The sequence below is a fragment of the Epargyreus clarus genome, unplaced genomic scaffold, assembly GCF_041222505.1.
Source record: "Epargyreus clarus isolate Ecla_fem2 unplaced genomic scaffold, WU_Ecla_fem_2.2 ptg000027l, whole genome shotgun sequence".
Classification (NCBI taxonomy): domain Eukaryota; kingdom Metazoa; phylum Arthropoda; class Insecta; order Lepidoptera; family Hesperiidae; genus Epargyreus; species Epargyreus clarus.
In genome coordinates, this window is record NW_027332234.1 from 4,346,367 (window position 1) to 4,364,252 (window position 17,886).

At 34.2% G+C, this 17,886-nt stretch overlaps 3 protein-coding genes across 3 annotated transcripts in view; 1 reads left to right on the plus strand and 2 right to left on the minus strand.

Annotated features, from left to right (window-relative positions):
• Nucleotides 1-4,683: 4,683 nt before the first annotated feature.
• Nucleotides 4,684-6,311, minus strand: OSCP1 (Organic solute carrier partner 1). The gene is made up of 2 exons (XM_073088955.1): nt 6,200-6,311; nt 4,684-5,559 (listed from the first exon to the last, which is right to left on the minus strand). The coding sequence occupies exons 1-2, from the start codon at nt 6,309-6,311 to the stop codon at nt 4,748-4,750; spliced, it is 924 nt and encodes a 307-aa protein (XP_072945056.1). The 3' UTR covers nt 4,684-4,747.
• Nucleotides 6,312-6,360: 49 nt separating this feature from the next.
• Nucleotides 6,361-8,806, plus strand: Smyd4-4 (SET and MYND domain containing, class 4, member 4). The gene is made up of 2 exons (XM_073088953.1): nt 6,361-7,781; nt 8,271-8,806. The coding sequence occupies exons 1-2, from the start codon at nt 6,361-6,363 to the stop codon at nt 8,671-8,673; spliced, it is 1,824 nt and encodes a 607-aa protein (XP_072945054.1). The 3' UTR covers nt 8,674-8,806.
• A 1,656-nt stretch (nt 8,807-10,462) lies between these two features.
• LOC140754044 (trifunctional nucleotide phosphoesterase protein YfkN) overlaps nt 10,463-17,886 on the minus strand; it is a 71,655-nt gene continuing 64,231 nt past the window's right edge. Inside the window, exons 5-7 of the mRNA XM_073088954.1 lie at nt 16,676-17,875; nt 13,348-14,328; nt 10,463-12,059 (exon numbers count right to left, since the gene is read on the minus strand). Of these exons, the coding sequence (XP_072945055.1) occupies nt 10,608-12,059; nt 13,348-14,328; nt 16,676-17,875 (3,633 nt within the window). The 3' untranslated portion in view covers nt 10,463-10,607. The remainder of the gene's footprint in view (nt 12,060-13,347; nt 14,329-16,675; nt 17,876-17,886) is intronic.

Sequence of the window (17,886 nt, forward strand, 5' to 3'; positions counted from 1 at the left end):
ACAGTGTCGCGAGGTTTAAGGGCGTCCTAACGCAATTTTGGAAACCCCTACAATAATATGTGTGTTAGTATATACTTAAATGATTAATTTTTATGATCTGAAGCTGTATCCCAATGATTTCAGTAATACTTCAACAAAATTTACGACTACTTTCAGTATTATTTTCAATTTGTACACGTTCTGTTTAAGGACAGTTCCTGTTTAAATAATTATCATGTTTCAATTCGTTGAAAAGAATGTGCATAGAAGTGTTAGTAGTCTAAACAACTAAGAACAAATTTGTTTTTCTGTTGTATAAATGTGTTGTGAGTTGTGTCTCTGACTATTATCGTAAGGTAGTAAGGTATGTGATAGTATGTAATGGTAAACAAATAAGTATTTTTGCTACATAAATAAATAATGAATGATTAAAACTAATGATGTTTGGTTTAAGTCTTTATTTTATATTTCCACTTGATTCCCACATTGTAATGCTGATGTACATGAGCAGCAATGACCTGAAATGAATTATTACACTTATTACAAATATTACAACGAAAAATAAAAGCAAAAAGACTTAAAATTAAGAGGACCCCCATATAAGGAACATGTTGTTTCAGAATATTTGTTCTCCACAGTGTAACAAACGTATCAATGTGGTCTTAACCAGTGGCGAACTAAGGTTGTCGGAGGGTCTGGGCGGAAAGTTGAAGGCCCCAAGAGTAAGAAATATTTGATTTTACACAATTACAAATGTATCATAGACTATTTCGCCGAAAAGTACGTATGATTCCAGTGACCTTTTTTACGCTTTCGATTCGATTTCTACATATTTCACAGATTGTTTGGTTTTGACGACCTTTTTTCTAGCAACAGTGTTTGGAGGCCCCCAGGAATGGGGGGCCCGGGCGGACCGTTCCTTCCGTGAACTATTATGGAATTTTGAGCTCACGAAGCCATTGACTTGGCTGACACTCGCTATAGTTAGATATTTTGCTGTACAGAAAATTGCGCATAAAGATGTATATGGTTACTTATATTTCTTATTGCAAATAACATTTACCTCCTGTCATTCACGGGCCCATGGTACGTTGCATTAGGAGGGACATGACTGAGCCGGCAGCGACCGCCCCCCCGTAGTACGAGTGGGCACTGGCTGCCAAGCTACCGGCCGCGATGCCCAGCTTCGTGAAACCGAGGATCGGTGCGATCCAAGTGGCGCCCGTCAGTAGGATCATATAGCCCAAGGAGTTCACTATCAACATCGCCCAGAAACCCATTTCCTTCAAACAATAATAAATATATTTAATATACTTAAGTATCGAGTAGGAACATGTGTATATTCGGTGGCGCCAATGATAATTTTTTTATATCAATGGGTGGTACTTGCGAACCCTTTTATTAGTTGTGTTTTAGGGTGATAGACCCTATTCGATAAGGGTTACATCGTCATAATGTTATACAAGTGTCTAAAGGCAATTTGCAAAAAAGAACTCTTGCCACTTACGAAATAATAATTAGGTAGTAATAGCGATCATCACCTACTTAACATCGATTGGAATATAAGCATTCGCGTTTCTTGTTATAAAAAAATATATAATTATTATGCTTGAGTATCTTTGATCAGTTCCTATTTATTTATTTAATTGTGCCGACGAAGTAAACACTTATACATTTTATAAGGCGTATATGGGCGTAGCTATACAATAAAATTTTGGTGAGTGTCACCTCAATTAGGGGCACAAACTACAATTCACAACACTATAACGAATACTATTAGTGATCAAAGTTGAGTATTCAACTTTAAATCAACATAGTTATGAGAATTCCGGACATACTGCGTGTGCCAACGTGGCTGCTGGTAACATAGATGTATAAAACGTCATTGGCTGGTAATGGTAGTTAATTCTGCCTATTCGAAAGAGATAACAAAGTGGCACATTTAAGTAAAAGTAGAGAGTAAATAAAAACTACACAAAAAACGTTTACACTTAAGAAATGACCAAATCTTACCTCTTATTAACAATAAAAGTATACGAGTAGACGAGGATGTAAAAGGAACTCGCAAGTTCTGCTATATAACCGACGTACTTCACTGGCTGGCACTCAGTATACTACATGAAGCGATCTCAGACTTAGACTGAAACTGAAACTCGACTCGTTCGACGCGGGCGGGGCCCGGCGTAGACGGTTCAGTGGTTCTATATGACCTAAGTATATATATATTTGGCAATTATTCAGTCTGGTGTGCGTTACACCAGCGTGTCACTATAAACATATTTTTTATATTTTTAAGAGAAGGCGAACTACGAAACATTTCTTACGAGCTGAATAATAAATTACTCATCTCAGAATTAAACATCTCGGAGACTAGATACTTGATTCACGAAGTCTAGTCAACAAGTATAAACGACATTAAAGCTCCTAGAAACATGAGAGATAGCTCATTAAATTCAGAATGACGTGCAAATGCATATTTCTTAAAACTTACGAGTTAAATAATTTAAAAAAAAGATCCGGAAAGAAGTAGAAATCTATAACAAAATTTCTCAATAAGCAGGATTCTACAATTATTTATAGCTAAAATATACACAGGTCTCCGCGCACCGTGACGGCATGGACGCATTACTGGCGAAAACAGTATTCTGTATGAACTTATTTTCACTTTGAGAATAAAGATTATGAGCTCTTCTTTTGTGTCATAGCGACACAACTCCAGGTTTGTTAGTTTCTTGTTTTACCTTGTTTTACTAGAAGGTACATTACGTTTTACGCGTTAAACGTAACTTTAAGATTATTTTTAAATACGCATTTATATCCCGAAAATCAGCAGTACGTAAAAATAGTTTTCATATCCCAAAATAAAGTGAAAAATTACAGTTCGTACTATCACGTTCACTCACCGTTTATGGATTAGAATTATATAAGTATATGACTTATAGCTTATTTAAACGTACTTATGTAAGATATTACCTTTTTTTGTTTACGAGGGGGAAAATTTCAAAAGTTACGCGACTACGTAAGAGCGACGCCGGGTTAAATGCGATTACCGTACTAAAACCCCCCGGTGGCCGTCCTCAGCACTTGGTGGAGATCTCCGGGATCTCCGATGAACCACAACCAGAGTACTCCGAGCGCAATGCCCCTATCGGGCTCTGTCCTGGGGGGAGCGGTTTACGCTCCTCCCGCACACCTGGTGTAACGGTATGCGGCCACAAACACCGCCGTCCTTCCCGGGGTCGCTTGCTGGACGGTTCGGCCTCCTACTATTGCCGCCCGCAACTCAGGAAGCCCCCTTTTAGTCGCCTCCTACGACAGGCAGGATACCGTATCCTTATTTTAGTTCCAGGACTACATGGACAATGTCAAATATTACTTACCCACCCATTTTATTACTAGTCCGTCGGTCTGTCTTTAAACTTTAACGTAATACTATACTATAATATTATATTGTTATAACTTATTCGTCAAGGGTAGCATGGGATCTGTGATCGACCTCATAAAGGAATCCAATCCGTTCTGGATTTAATTAAAGATATTCATCGAAAAAAGTTGCAATTTACCATAAAGTGAACTGCAAAATCGATTGTGATGAATACCTACGCTTAGGAATACGAGAAGAAAATGTTGCATTCGGAAAGCATAATTTGATTCCACATGACGAACTAGGAAATATTCGTAAGGAACGTATATTCACATAATAAGAAGTATTCGGAAAATAATATTTTATAGCCACTAGATACAAAATGCTTATTAAAATTACAATTAAATTTAGCAAGTAAAATATTTTGAATTGTTTTCAGTGAGATTACATATTTTAATAATACTAAGACAAAAAATAAATACTCGGTACTGCCTGTGTAACGAACACCTATAATAACAATATTCACACATAACAATAATCCTGTAAATCACCGACCAAAGACACAAAAGTCATATAAAATGCGAAAAGAGAGAAATGAAATGACATATGTATTATGTAAATTTATGTAGGAAATATGTTTAAATATTATTTATATTTATTGCCTTATCGTAATTTTTACATTTCTTTAAATTCTTTATTTACACAGACCTGTATTTGTTTTTTAGATATAGGTTTGTGTTTATTTAATATCTCTAGTTATACAGAGAAAATATTAATTTCTTTCTGATAGTCCTCTTTTGACACTTAACCATAGACGAATTTATCTATTAGGGTTTGGTTGGATCAAGTTTTCGGTATTTTCTTTTCTTGGGATTTTTGCTAACAGTGTAGTAATAAAAAATAAAAGGGAATGTATTTTTGTAGTAGTGATGTCATGTGATGTTAATGGTTTTAATTTTTAAATATTCTCATTGATTTGAAGTACTCGTAAGGTAAGTAGATCTAACCTTAATCATAATCCATATAAATCCGTCACGGTACCTATCAATTTAGTAAAGGTATCAAATAAAACTATTGCACTGTTTATTTAAACAAAGTGATTATTAGTCCGAGTACCGGATTAATGAAATATAAACTATTAATTCGGGCACTGGATGTGAATGTGCGTTGTACAGTTTCTATTTCACTTTATTTTAAAATTATTGATAGAATTGCGCTTTTAAATATTTATTTTGTGTGTACATAACAATTTTATTTTACGAGCAAAACGCCGGAGGAGGTTTAGCCCAAACATAAAAATATTGTTTTATATTAAGATTTAAGTATATGAGGTGGGTAATTCTTATCTCACTTAAAAAGCTTATTCCTAACATTCATACTTTCAATATTCTTAAAGAATATAACTTAAATAGAAATATTATCTAACATATCCAATAAATCTTCTTGTGCTGATCTCGGTACATCGACAGAATATGTTAAATCAAATTCCTTATTTTTTACACTTGTGTTGATATGTTCGAACTGCATATTTTTGCTTATTTCAATGACTTTCTTCTCTGAAGACCCCTTGTCTAGTTCTATGGGCAGTTGCAGTTCAATGATTCCTTGTTTTGTTGAAGCTTTTTCTATTGTTGCTAAAAGGCAACGTATTTCATTAGTGTCGGAGCAGTGATTTTCATATTCCTCGACAGAATTTTTCTTGCTGTCATATTTGTATATATTTTCGCCTAAATTCTTTAAAATTCTCGGGTTTAAAGCGGAGGGTAGGCTGAAGGTGCCATCTTTTTTTTGAAGACCTAATCTGAGTAGGACAGATATTTTTGTATGGTATTCGGAGAACCAGAGAATTAATGTGCTGCACAAGGATTTGTAATCGTCATCCGTAAATTTCTTATAAAGTTTTTCAAATTTTTTCATGCACTGCTCGATGATGCCTATTGAGAAATATTCTGGTAACAATTTGACAACACTCCTCAGATGTCGTTGGGTAATGTCAAAAATATTCTGGCTTGTTGTTACAGATAGCTGCCACTTGTAAATCATTGTCATCAAGTCCCACAATTTGCTCATGGAGTAATCATCGAGTTTCATGATAGTTGTGGTGGAGATGTCCTGAAGCAGTTGCTTGATGACCGCGTGGGTGGCCACCGGTTGTGGTATAAATAATTCATCCAGAAGTTTTGGGTGGAGGAGCACGGTGACTATATCTGTAAGCACTAAAAATATCACATTATTATATTTCTTGATTACTAATCATTAGATTGACATGTCAAGTAATAGAAATTATCATAATAATAATCTTGACATGTCAATAGTAATAATAGAAATAGAAATTATCTACTTGATAATATGTTGTACATCAATATCTTAATTAGCAAATCAGCCACCTCCATTTTTTGTCAAAATGTTTTTTTAATTGTTTTTAGTATTTTTTATAGTAAATGGCGTTGAACAAAATCAAAATAAATAAAAAAAACATTTTGACAAAAACTGGAGTTGGCTGATTTGCGAATTAAGGTATCAACATGTTTCTTATGCTACATTAATTTTGAAAATTCAGGCAAAAAATATTATAAGAAATTATGAATAAATTGCCTTTCAAGTTTTTGTATTTTTCATTTGTATGTATATCGCATAAAGTCTACTAGTCCAAATTGGATCAAATTTAAGAAAAAATAGCTAGATTTTGTTTTATTAAAATTTAATTCAGATTAAAGTTATCACATTTTTATTCTACATTTTACGTTCAGGTTATAATTGCCAATCACACCATATTTTACATTGTAAAAATATTTTGCTTTACTTACATAATCACATACATTTAAAGAATAATCAAACTCAATTATTTTTACCTACCTCGTTCTGACTTGTCCAATGATATATTTTGTGATTTCAATCTTTGATCAATAATATATACCATTTCACAGCCTAAATTCACTACAATAAACGGAGTTGCAAAGTGAGACATTGTGTGGATTACTTTACAAAGACAAGAGTAAGGATTACATAACACCAAAATGAGTATTGATCACTGCTACGAGACTGTTATTGCAAAGTTAACTGCAGATGGTAGAATTAAAGATGTGTCATATAAACTGCTATCACTTAAAACTAATGATGAGAGGGTTATGTATATCCAAGATATATTTGAAAGTCTGAATGCTTTCCCAAGCCTAGAAGTGATTAATAAATCTGATGATGTGTCTACATATTACCGTAACCAAGGCAACGAGTGCTATCATAAAAAGAATAACTATGAAGCCTGGCAATACTACAACTTGTCACTGCTCCATGCTCCATTCGCATCTGACAGCTATCCCTTAGCTATTGCAAACAGATCTGCAATATTTTTTGTAATGCAAAAGTATGAAGAATGTCTTAATGATATTGAATGTGTGTTTTCAATGGAATATCCGGAAAAGTTAAAAGATAAACTTCGGAAGAGGCGAGAGTTGTGTAATGAATTAAAATCAAGACAAGAGAAATGTTCTACGGATGATAAAAATACAGAAATAACAGATATATTATCTCTTAAAGGTACAAGGCACCGTAGATACCCAAGTGCAAGCACAAAACTTCAAGTTATGTTCACCAAAGATATGGGGCGGCATGTTGTTGCTAAGGAGGATATTAAAGTTGGTGAAGTGCTGGTAGAAGAGGATCCATACTTTACTCTTGTTATAAAATCACAGATTTTATTTTCTTGTAGTTATTGTTTATCCAGAACTCTCAATTTATTACCATGTGCCCATTGTTGTTTCGCTTTCTATTGCTCCAAACAGTGCAGAATCAATGCCTGGAGAGAGTATCATGAGATTGAGTGCCCTCTGATGACTACACTGATTGATATGGATTTTACAAAGTTGGAATTACTAGCACTCAGGACTGTTATAAAGGCACGTAATGATCATCCTACTTGGACTAGTTTAATTAAAGCAATCTATGAAGCTGAAGCTAATATGAATTCAGAATTCCATGGTCATGTTAAAGTCAACGGTGAATGGGTCTACGATTCTAAATATTACCCATCCATACATACATTGGAGTCAAATGTGGATAAAAGAACCGTATCTGATATATTTCAAAAAGCCGTAACCGCTGCGGTCTTTTTGAAGTTTCTGTCAGATGGAACTAATTTTTTTAATTGTGATGTAAATGCAGATGTGAGAAAAATTCAAAGTCGTGTGGGTGGAATGCTATTGCTTCATATTATGACTAGTCCGACAAACATGCATGGTATTAGTTCCAACATTCAAACAATTGATGGAAACTTTGTGGAGGAAGTGAGTTTGGCGAGTGCGCCTTATGCCTTCCACAGCTTGCTGAACCACTCCTGTGCTCCTAATGTAGTGCGGTTCACTATGCTGGGTTCAGGAAGAATGAAACTGTTTGCTTTGAGACCTATTAAAAAGGGAATGCAAATATTTGATAACTATGGGTGAGTTATTATGTTGAATAATTCTATAAAACTTGACTTTTATATTTAGTTTTGTATGTAATTTCATTTTTTTTTTGTTGAAGTAGCCGACGACCATGCTTATTGGCACACTTGTTAATAGTAGATATCTGCTGCATGGACATCTATTGATAAGATTAAAGTTAAAAATTAAAGATGTTCCTATCAAAGTTTGGCCACAGGTGCATTGCTACCCCTGAGGACTAACCTGGAACGCCTCTGAAAAGTATGTCTCCCTTATCCGTCAAAACAGGACACAGCAGTGCTTAACACTAGTGTTAATAGGCAGAAATAGGTGTGGCGGTGGTGCTACCGGAATCGGACCACAAAGGGTTCTGCTACTTACTATAAATGCTTAAAAATGTGTCTTATATAAGTTAATAACTACTTCAAGGTAGTGGTAATGTGCAGTGTTGCTCATTAGTCCTGTTGTAAACCTAGAAACTAATAAATATTTTTCTGTATTTTCAGATCACATCACGCGTTACAAGATCGCAGCTCCCGCCAGGCGTCCCTGAAGTTTCAGTATAAATTCAACTGCCTATGCGAGGCCTGTGTAAATGACTGGCCTATGTATTTGAGAATGCTTCCCTCGAAGAAGATTCCGGTCAAGATAACAAGACTAAAGAGTAAGGTACTAAGCACAAAAGTGATTAATTTTTTACAAAAAGGGGATAAGGATACAGCTGTTAAGGTATTTTCCCATTTGTGCAGCCTGTGTGAAGATTTGGAACCGTACGCTCCTTGCATGGAGCTCTCTGATTGCCAGGAGGCCTTGAAACAATGTTTAGTTATATTCCAAGGTCTGGTGCCGTACGGGCATACTGAATTAATTAAATGGAAAGCAAAGTTAGCTCAATATTTTCTTGACTAGTTTATAAAATTGAGTATGTGTGTCAGCGCCAAGAAAATTATGCCATACCAAATTAAGTGCTAGCCTAACCTAATTTGATATATTTCGTGAGTATTTCGTCAATAAAAATAATCTCTTTCTCAAATATAACATAGATACATACATTATAGATGTATTAACTTGATGTCGTCGTGTTGTTAATGTACCCTATAATTTAAAAAATCGTTCTGTAAATGTTGTACTGGTGTAGGTGGCAGTACTTTTCTTCAAAAATATTGTTATTCCTGTACTTGCTTGCAAAAATATTGTTGTATTATTACCATATGTAAAAAAAAAACTTAAAATCAAAAAATAGTCGAATGTCTCGTGTATGGATAGTTTAATTAGATTAAGCAAAGTTTAAATTAAAATACAACTACTTATATTTAAAAATTAAAATAACGGACAACTGTTTCTCATTTAATGAATAAAAAAGAACATTTTCGTGGAAATAAAATGTGTTAAGATTTTTAACAATCGTTCTGTAAATGTTGGTGGCAGTACTTTTCTTCAAAAATATTATTATTCCTGTACTTGCTTGCAAAAATATTGTTGTATTACTACCATGTTGATGTTGAAAAAATAAAACAAAAAATAGTTGAATCTCTCGTGTATGGATAGTATAATTACTAATTAGATTAAGCAAAGTTTAAATTAAAATACAACTATATTTAAAAATTAACTGTTCTCATTTAATGAATTAAAAAATATATTTTGGTAGAAATAAAAAAATTGAGATTTTTATATTTTCTTCATTACTTTCTGTTTACTTTTATCTATTTAGGTGTAAGGTGTTTGTTAATTCAGTGTTTGAGTTTAACTCATTCTATGTTAGTTATAAAGTGTACTGAAATTTTTATGAAGACCCTAACCTGTACGAGGCGTACTAGAGACTAGAGAGAGAGTGTATGACTGTATACATTATACAGGGTGATTTTTTAGAGTGTGAACTTCCAAATACGAAGCTATAAGAAATAACAAAAAAAATTCAAAGCAGTCTAAAAATAAAAATTCAGCCTGTATAAGTAAACATGTTGGTTATTATTTTTTTTTATAAAATATATAAGTTGATTGTTTTCTTTATATATTTTTATTATTATATCTAATTAGAAAGTATATTGGTTTGAAATATAATCATGTTAAAATATATTCTTATTCATGTGTAAGATAACACAAATCTGCTAGTCTTTTGGAGTCCTTTAATGTTTAAAAAGAAAATATAGCTATTAAGTTTGTAAATCGCACGCTTAACAATACATATAGTGTCTGATTTAAAAGAAAGAAAAATACTGTTCTGGAAGTTACGATATATTTCCGTTATTAATAATCGACCTATCCATTGTTTTGCCAACTTGGTAGAGGTAGATCGACATATTTTGAGAGTTACGTCATACGAAAAATCGTAGAATTTCGAACGATTTTTTCGATTTGTTCGTCGAATGAGTGATATATAAATATTATTTTTGTAACCGGTTATTAATTGAGTATTGACTTTACTTTTTGGGACAAAAAATAAAATATGTTTAAAAAAACAGTAACGAAGTAAAATACGTTTACATCTATTTTTAGCTACACATTTACTAAATTAAAGATTCGACACAAAAAGCGTCATCAGTATTAACTTATTTTATAATTTTTAATCAGTATTAATAGTCCCTTTAACGATTATCCAATATCTTTTTCAAATTCAGTCAGCCTGTTATTAAGCGTGCGATGTGTATGTTTTTAATGTGTATTAAAATTGATGTAAAGGAAAATAAATAAAACAAGATTCATTAATTCGTTTTATTGTAACAAAACATTAAGTCACAAATAAAGGTAAAATTGTCATGAAAAAACAAAACAAACTGTAGTCATCATATGACTAGGAATGCAACAATTAACTTATTTGTTCGAGATAAAGAATTTTACTATAATTATAATAAGAAACATAAAAGCAATAAACATAATGCACTGTATAATTTTATATTAGATTTAGTGGTTACTCCACTTGATGGTAGTAACCTTCTTGCAATAATATTCGTGCTTTTCTTTATTGAATCTGGAATCGGTTCAATTTTGTCTTCATTGAGAAGTATTATGCGATTTTCTTCCACAGGGCTAACAGGGCTATATCTGGCTAAATAGTCTAAAATGCATGTTACTTCATTGAAAGGTAGAACTTCCTTGGGTAGACCTTCAAACATGCTATACCCGTCACCACAGTTTGCAAGAAATTCTGAAGTTATTATTTTATATTCATCTTCCTTATGGATTTCCGTTAGTTCTGTACAGTTGGCACATATTGCTAACGCCTTCTTAACTCGATATCCTGGAGGTTTTGCTAGATCGTAAATGACTTTCATACCAGAAAATTGTAAAAATTGTCCCGGAGCATCAATTGTTCGCCATAAGCTCACAGAATGTTCGAGCATTTGTAATAAGACTGTTCCGTTCATTGTCAACACAGCCATCGAGTCCGTAAATGGAATTACTGTGATCCAATCACCCCTGGTCATTTCAAAAGGCTTATTTGGTCTATTTAATGAGGTTCGTATTCTACCTCCTTGAGTCAGCGCTATATTTACGTCTGAATATTCATTAGAGTAATACTGTTTAGTGTAAGCGAGTACTGCATCGTTAATTAAGTTACCTAAATTGCATTCTCGTAAACGACACTGCTCCCCGTCCAAAAATACTGTTGAGCTTCCAACGACTTCATTGTTGATACGGTTGATATTGACGCTATATTTATTGACTATTTTTAAGACTTCCGGATCATTTGGAATATTTTGCTTGAGTAAGATGGGATCGCCTTCGTATTTGATTATTTCACCTTTGTCATCGAATATTAAATGCAACTTACCCATGTATTTAGTATAAGCGTAAGCTTGGACGACAGGCACAAGTCTCCCTGAAGGTTGCGAGACTATGGTAGGGTACGGGCCTTGAGGTATTTCGGGGATTTCATCTGTTTCGTTACCATTCCATAAAAAGGTGTTCGTATGACCGCCTATAACTAAATCGACTTCGTCAACTTCTTTGGCTATTTCCAAATCTTTCACAAATCCAGAATGTCCGAGTGCTATAATGATGTTAACTCCATTATTTTTTAGTTTAAATACTTCTCTTCTTACAGCAATTACTTCGTCTTCATAGTCTACAGCTGTTTTTGGAGCAAGAAATTTTGTTTCAGGCGTCAAATAACCTATCACACCAATTTTTCTTTCACCTTTTGTCAGGACGACTGAATTATATAAATTTGGTTCATTTTCTAATTCAGGGACGTCTTTTAAGATTAGATTTGCCGCCAAAACAGGTGACGTCAGATTTCTTATAAAAGGTATGACTCCGCCTACACCTTCGTCGAATTCATGATTACCGAGACACTGGAAATAAGAAGAAACCTTTATAAACATACATAATTGAAAATATGAATCACGTGACATTAAAATTAATGTCACGTGATTCACGTGACATTAATTTTAATGTCAAATTAGACGGCTTATCTATTGCAGTGTCTTATGCGGCAAACTAGCCACTGTGCCATAGGTACCTTTAGTACCTTAACTAACAAGTTATTGTATGAGTATTATATTAGACATGAGTATTATATTTCTTTAATAAATGTGTTTGGCTACGACCCCCTCATATCCCACTGCTGGGCTTGAGTCGTTCCCAACAAGTTGTACAACTGGAGTTGTGGAGTGTATTTCACACTGCATGTAGAGTAATTACCTAATTTACAGAATTTGAAATTTAAGTAGGTAGTTATTGTTTCGGGCAGAATTCGTGTTATAGTATTTCGGCGTATTTCTTATAGTTTCAATCATTATATTCATTACATTTCATTATTTCGAGAAAATGATTTTCGATTAAATATTTATGTGCAGTTAATCCATCTGTCCTGTCATTGTTCATTTTTTGTGTACTGTAATTTTATGAATTCATATTATATGAATTATAGCCTATTTCGAATTACTATTATAAAGTTATCTATAATTATATTATTTGTTATTCTTAAAATTTCAAAGTATTTTTTTCCCTTAGATAAGCTAGGGCCACTATACAGATTTATCAATAAATAAAACAACATGCAAAGTGTAAATCGTTAATTTTTATTTTTCATACTTAAACATATGCTTATAATAAAGATTAAACTAATATTATTATAAATAACTTAATACTGGTATCAAAATGCATATACTACAGACAATAGTATAATTCGCTAGTTTTTGAATTTGTGTATACTTAAGTCATTTTTAAACTAATAAGTGAGATTATTGACAGGAACAACGGTGGTGTCAAGTGGTTGGTAGAGGAGTCTTTGGTATTTTCATCTATTAAAACAACTCTACCTTCCACTTCAGGAAAGACGGGGCTGTGATGTTTGATATAACGTTGCGTGCTAGAAAGTTCATTGTAATCCAACACTTTTACTGGCAACCCTTTAAACATTGAGTAGCCGTCACCACCGTTCGATAAAAAACTAATCGTAATTATGTTATAGAACTCATCTTTTTTAACCTCGCTGTATTCAGGTATAGAACAATTCCAACATCTCGCTTCGACTTTCGCAACTCTCTTTCCTGAGGGTCTTCTTAAATCGTAAACCACTTTTAAACCGGAAACTTGTAAAAATTCTCCAGGGTAATCCAAAAGATTGTAATTTGCGACTGCATGTTCTAGCATTTGGAATATTACACTACCATTCATCTTAATTACTACCATATTTCCTGCAAACGGCAACACTCCTATTAGATCCCCTTTAGTTATGTCCATCGGCATATGTGCAGCTGCTATTGATGATCGTATACCACCCCCTTGGATAACAGCAATGGCAGCATCGGTCCAATGATTACCTTTCTCCGCATTTCCTTTATATTCCGATGCGTACCGGTAAACCATTGCGTCAGTAATTAGGTTGCCAAGATTACATTCCTTAAATTGACAATTTAGTCCGTCTAGAACAACTGACGTGTTGCCCACCACTTCCTCTGTAATATTTAGTATTTGTGAACGATAACGTTCAACAATTTTTAACACGTCCGGATCTTGAGGAATCGTTTTATCTAAGAGTATGGGCCTGCCCTCAATGCTAATGACTTCACCTTTAGAATCGAAGACCATTGTCAATTTTCCGAGGTATTTAGTATAAGCGTAAGCTTGTACTACTGGAACTTGTCTTCCAGAAGGTTGCGTAACGTATGTGGGGTAGGAGCCCTGGATTACTTCTGCGTCTGGGCTGGTACCGTTCCACAAAAAGGTGTTAGAATGACCACCGATCACTAGATCCAATCCGTCCACCCACTTGGCGATCTCTAAATCTCTTATAAAGCCGGAATGGCCCAAGGCTATTATAATATTGACGCTTTGATTTCTCATATTGGCAACTTCATCTCTCAATGCATCTATTTCTTGGATGTATTCTACATCATTTTGAACAGCCAATACCTTCGTATCTGGCGTCAAATATCCGATAACTCCAACCTGAGTGCCTGATATGTTGAAAATAACCGACTTTCGGAGGTTCGCTTCTATTTTCAGTTCGGGAACTTTACTTAGATCGAGGTTAGCGGCTAAAACGGGACACTTCAGGTGTTCTATAAAAGGTGTTACTCCGCTGACCCCGTTGTCGAACTCGTGATTTCCGAGAGACTGGAACAAACAATATGGTACGTAAATGAATGGATATCAGGAATATAATGATATACATATATACAGGTATTCTTAGGTACATACGAAAATGTGTAGTTACAAGGTGTTATAACCGATTGCTACCTCACATACACCAGTCAGCCATAATGCTATTAAAATATTGACTATACGAATATGATTAATTTACATTGTAATGTGAGTTGTTAACTAAGTAGGTATTAGTAACGTTTTGTAGTGCATGCTAATACGTGCGTACCGTTACCTAGTGGGCAGTGGTTTTATTGTTTCATAGTAGGTATAGCACCTACGTGTGGTGCGTTAGTCTACGCCAGGGGTCGGCAATCGTTTAAATGGCTCGTTTTTTTAATCCGGAGTCGTATAAATATACCGACGTCATTTAAATATACCGAAACGATGAATTGCGTAAATAATTGATGGGAAAAGAAAGGTGGTGGAGAAGTATGGTGCGGCAGGGGTGCTATCACCGCCATACCTATTTTTGGCATGAAGCAGGTCTCGCATTTCGGGTGTGTCATAATATGAAGCAACCATTTTAGTGTTCAGGGGTGGCAACGCATCGGTGATCAGGGTCCGTTAGAACCCCTGATCTATATGCAGTTGGTTACACACATCCATGGCATAAGTGGTCCCCCACTTACCATCAGGTGAACTGCATCCACAATTGTTACATAATTATTATAAAAATATCCACATTGTAAAATAAAAATAAATCGGTAGAAATAGACTCAAGGACAGGTTTTTACTCATCGCAATGGGCCAATTGCCGAACCCAGGTCTAGAACTTTCTAAATACCTAGGTACGAAACATAGTGAATGTTAATCACGAGGACATCCGATAAGTAAGCGTTACAAAATATTAATAGAATCATTCAGCTAACGGTCCTTTGAAAAGGAACCGAGTGAACGAACGATTTTAGGTACCTACCTATCTCTCTTGAATAAAACGTATTTCTATAAAGATACATGAATGTTTATTTCTAAAAATGATGTCAAATAAAACAGGTTTAGTATAAAAACGTAGTATGTGGCACAACAGATATTTATTTTGGAAATAAAATATAAATCTACATTTCGTTCTGATAACTATTAACTGTAAAATACTGTAAATGTAATTTCATTTAAATTGGACCATAATATAATATGATTCAGAATTTACCGACATAAAAAGTCGTAAATGGGAAACTACTTATACCATACAAATTTTTATATATAATTTGCGTTTTAAACTTACAATTTATATTGAATTCTTATTATGTAAATGCAGTTCTGTAATCAATGCTGAATATTGGATATGAAATCATAATTAAATTAGCTTTACAATTTTGGAACAAAATTCCGACCAATTGAGTTCTCAAAACGCAATTTTTTTACGACTAAATTGGAACGTTTTGTGTTGAGATTTCCTTTTCAATTCGATGTACACATACAGGTAATCTATTTCACGACAGAAACGGATCTACACCTAGTTATTGAGGTAGATGTGGACGCATTTATTTGTAATATGAAGAGCTTACATTTGTAAGCCAAAATAACTCTTCAAAGTCCCTAATTACGTGTCATATGTCTCCAACTCAAGAGTACTTATGCACGTAGAAAGTACATTCTATAAGGTTGTAATTATTCTAACGACTTATACAATTCGTGTACGTTTCGAGCCAGTCTCCTTTTTAATAGACTTCACAAAGGAAAGATGTCATTTATTTATGACGTATATCTTTATACTAAAATGTATATTTAAGATTATTGCTTATAAAGTTTCTAGGTTCAATTAAACTAAATGTTTTAACACAAACATTCTAATATTGTTCCTGTATTTTTAGTTCTTATATTGGCTAATTAATAGATTTATGTACTAAAATAATGCAGCTTTAAATAGGTCTAAGCTAGTGCCAGCCAACATAAGGCAACAATTTCTTTACTATTATATTTATTAGTAACATTCGATTGATATCGACGAGAATATACCTAATACTCGTAATATATGACTAAAAATGGCACAGAATCCAGTCGTTTTCGTCTCATATTTTAATCGAATCTATTATATAGCCCATAGATTTTAGGGAGCATGCAAGATTGGTTACTGTTAGGTCTAATAGGCGCCGAAGTATTTAATAAGCATTTTTCTACTGCATTATAAAGTTAGACTAGATGTTATAATTGAAAATGCTAGACAAATAGCCGATAACGTTGTAGTAGTTGCAAAACTGGCTAACTTATCAATATTGTATATTATTATACGGTCTTCAATAGCTGGACGGATTGGGCTAAACTTTTTGACATATTCTGTCGTTGTATCCAGTTCACTGTACATTAAATCTTCTTTGACTAAGTCCTTAAACATAGAGTATCCGTCTCCTCCTGTTGCCAAAAAGTTTACGGCAAGTATGGTATAGTTTGCATTTTTGTTGATAGGAACGTAAACGGGCATTTCACATAATCCACACAGCGCCAGCACTCTAACAACTCTATGGCCAGGAGCTTCCTTAAAATCGTATTCGACTTTTAAGCCCGATACTTGTAATAACTGACCAGGCGAACGAATTATGCTATAATTCGCTACCGAATGTTCTAACACATTCCACAAAGTTGATCCATTCAATGTTATCTTCACAAGGTGTCCATCAAACGGCATTACAGTCAGCAAGTCTCCTTTAGTTACTTCAGCCGGCAAACTTGAATGTTTAATCGAAGCTCGGATACCACCTCCTTGGATAATAGCGATGGGTGCATCTGTCCAACCATCGCCTTTATATTCTGTGGCATACTTATATACCATAGAATCTGCTATCAAGTTACCTAAATTACATTCTCTTAAACGACAAGTTTGCCCATCTAAAAATACTGAAGTTTTGCCTACAACTACTTCCGATATATTCATGACATCTTCTCGATATCGTTGTACGATTGCTAATACTTCAGAATCTTGTGGCACACTATTATCTAGAAGTATAGGATTGCCTTCGAAACTGACAATTTCTCCTTCAGAGTCAAATATAACATTGAGTTTCCCCAAATATTTAGTGTAGGCGTAAGCTTGCATTGCAAGTGCGATTCTACCAGTATCCTGTTTAACAATCACAGGATATGGGCCTTCTGCTTCTTCTACATCAGGACTTATTCCATTCCAAAGAAATGTATTGGTGTGACCTCCAATGACGAGATCTATGTCTTCTACTTCTTTTGCTATTTCTAAATCTTTAGTAAAACCTGAATGACCAAGAGCAATTAATATTTTTACTCCTTCGTTCTTAAGTTTCTGCGCTTCATCTCTTATTGCGATTACTTCTTCTATGTATTCGACGTCGTTTCTTTGCGCTAATACTTTCGTTTCGGGCGTTAGATACCCTATTACGCCAACTTTAGTGCCATTTATATTAAACACTACAGACTTTCTTAAATTAGGTTCCGCTTGCAGAGCTGGTTCCTTGTCGAGTAATAAATTAGCTGCTAGATTCGGGCAGGTCAAACTTTCGATGAATGGTGTTAACCCTGAGACTCCATTATCGAACTCGTGATTTCCCAGTGACTGAAACAAAC

Coding starts and splice junctions, on each gene's coding strand:
- OSCP1 (XM_073088955.1), bottom strand. CDS start 6,311: ATGTCTCACTTTGCAACTCCGTTTATTGTAGTGAATTTAGGCTGTGAA. Junction 5,560..6,199: donor ATTGGACAAGTCAGAACGAG/GTAGGTAAAAAT, acceptor TGATATTTTTAG/TGCTTACAGATATAGTCACC.
- Smyd4-4 (XM_073088953.1), top strand. CDS start 6,361: ATGAGTATTGATCACTGCTACGAGACTGTTATTGCAAAGTTAACTGCA. Junction 7,782..8,270: donor CAAATATTTGATAACTATGG/GTGAGTTATTAT, acceptor CTGTATTTTCAG/ATCACATCACGCGTTACAAG.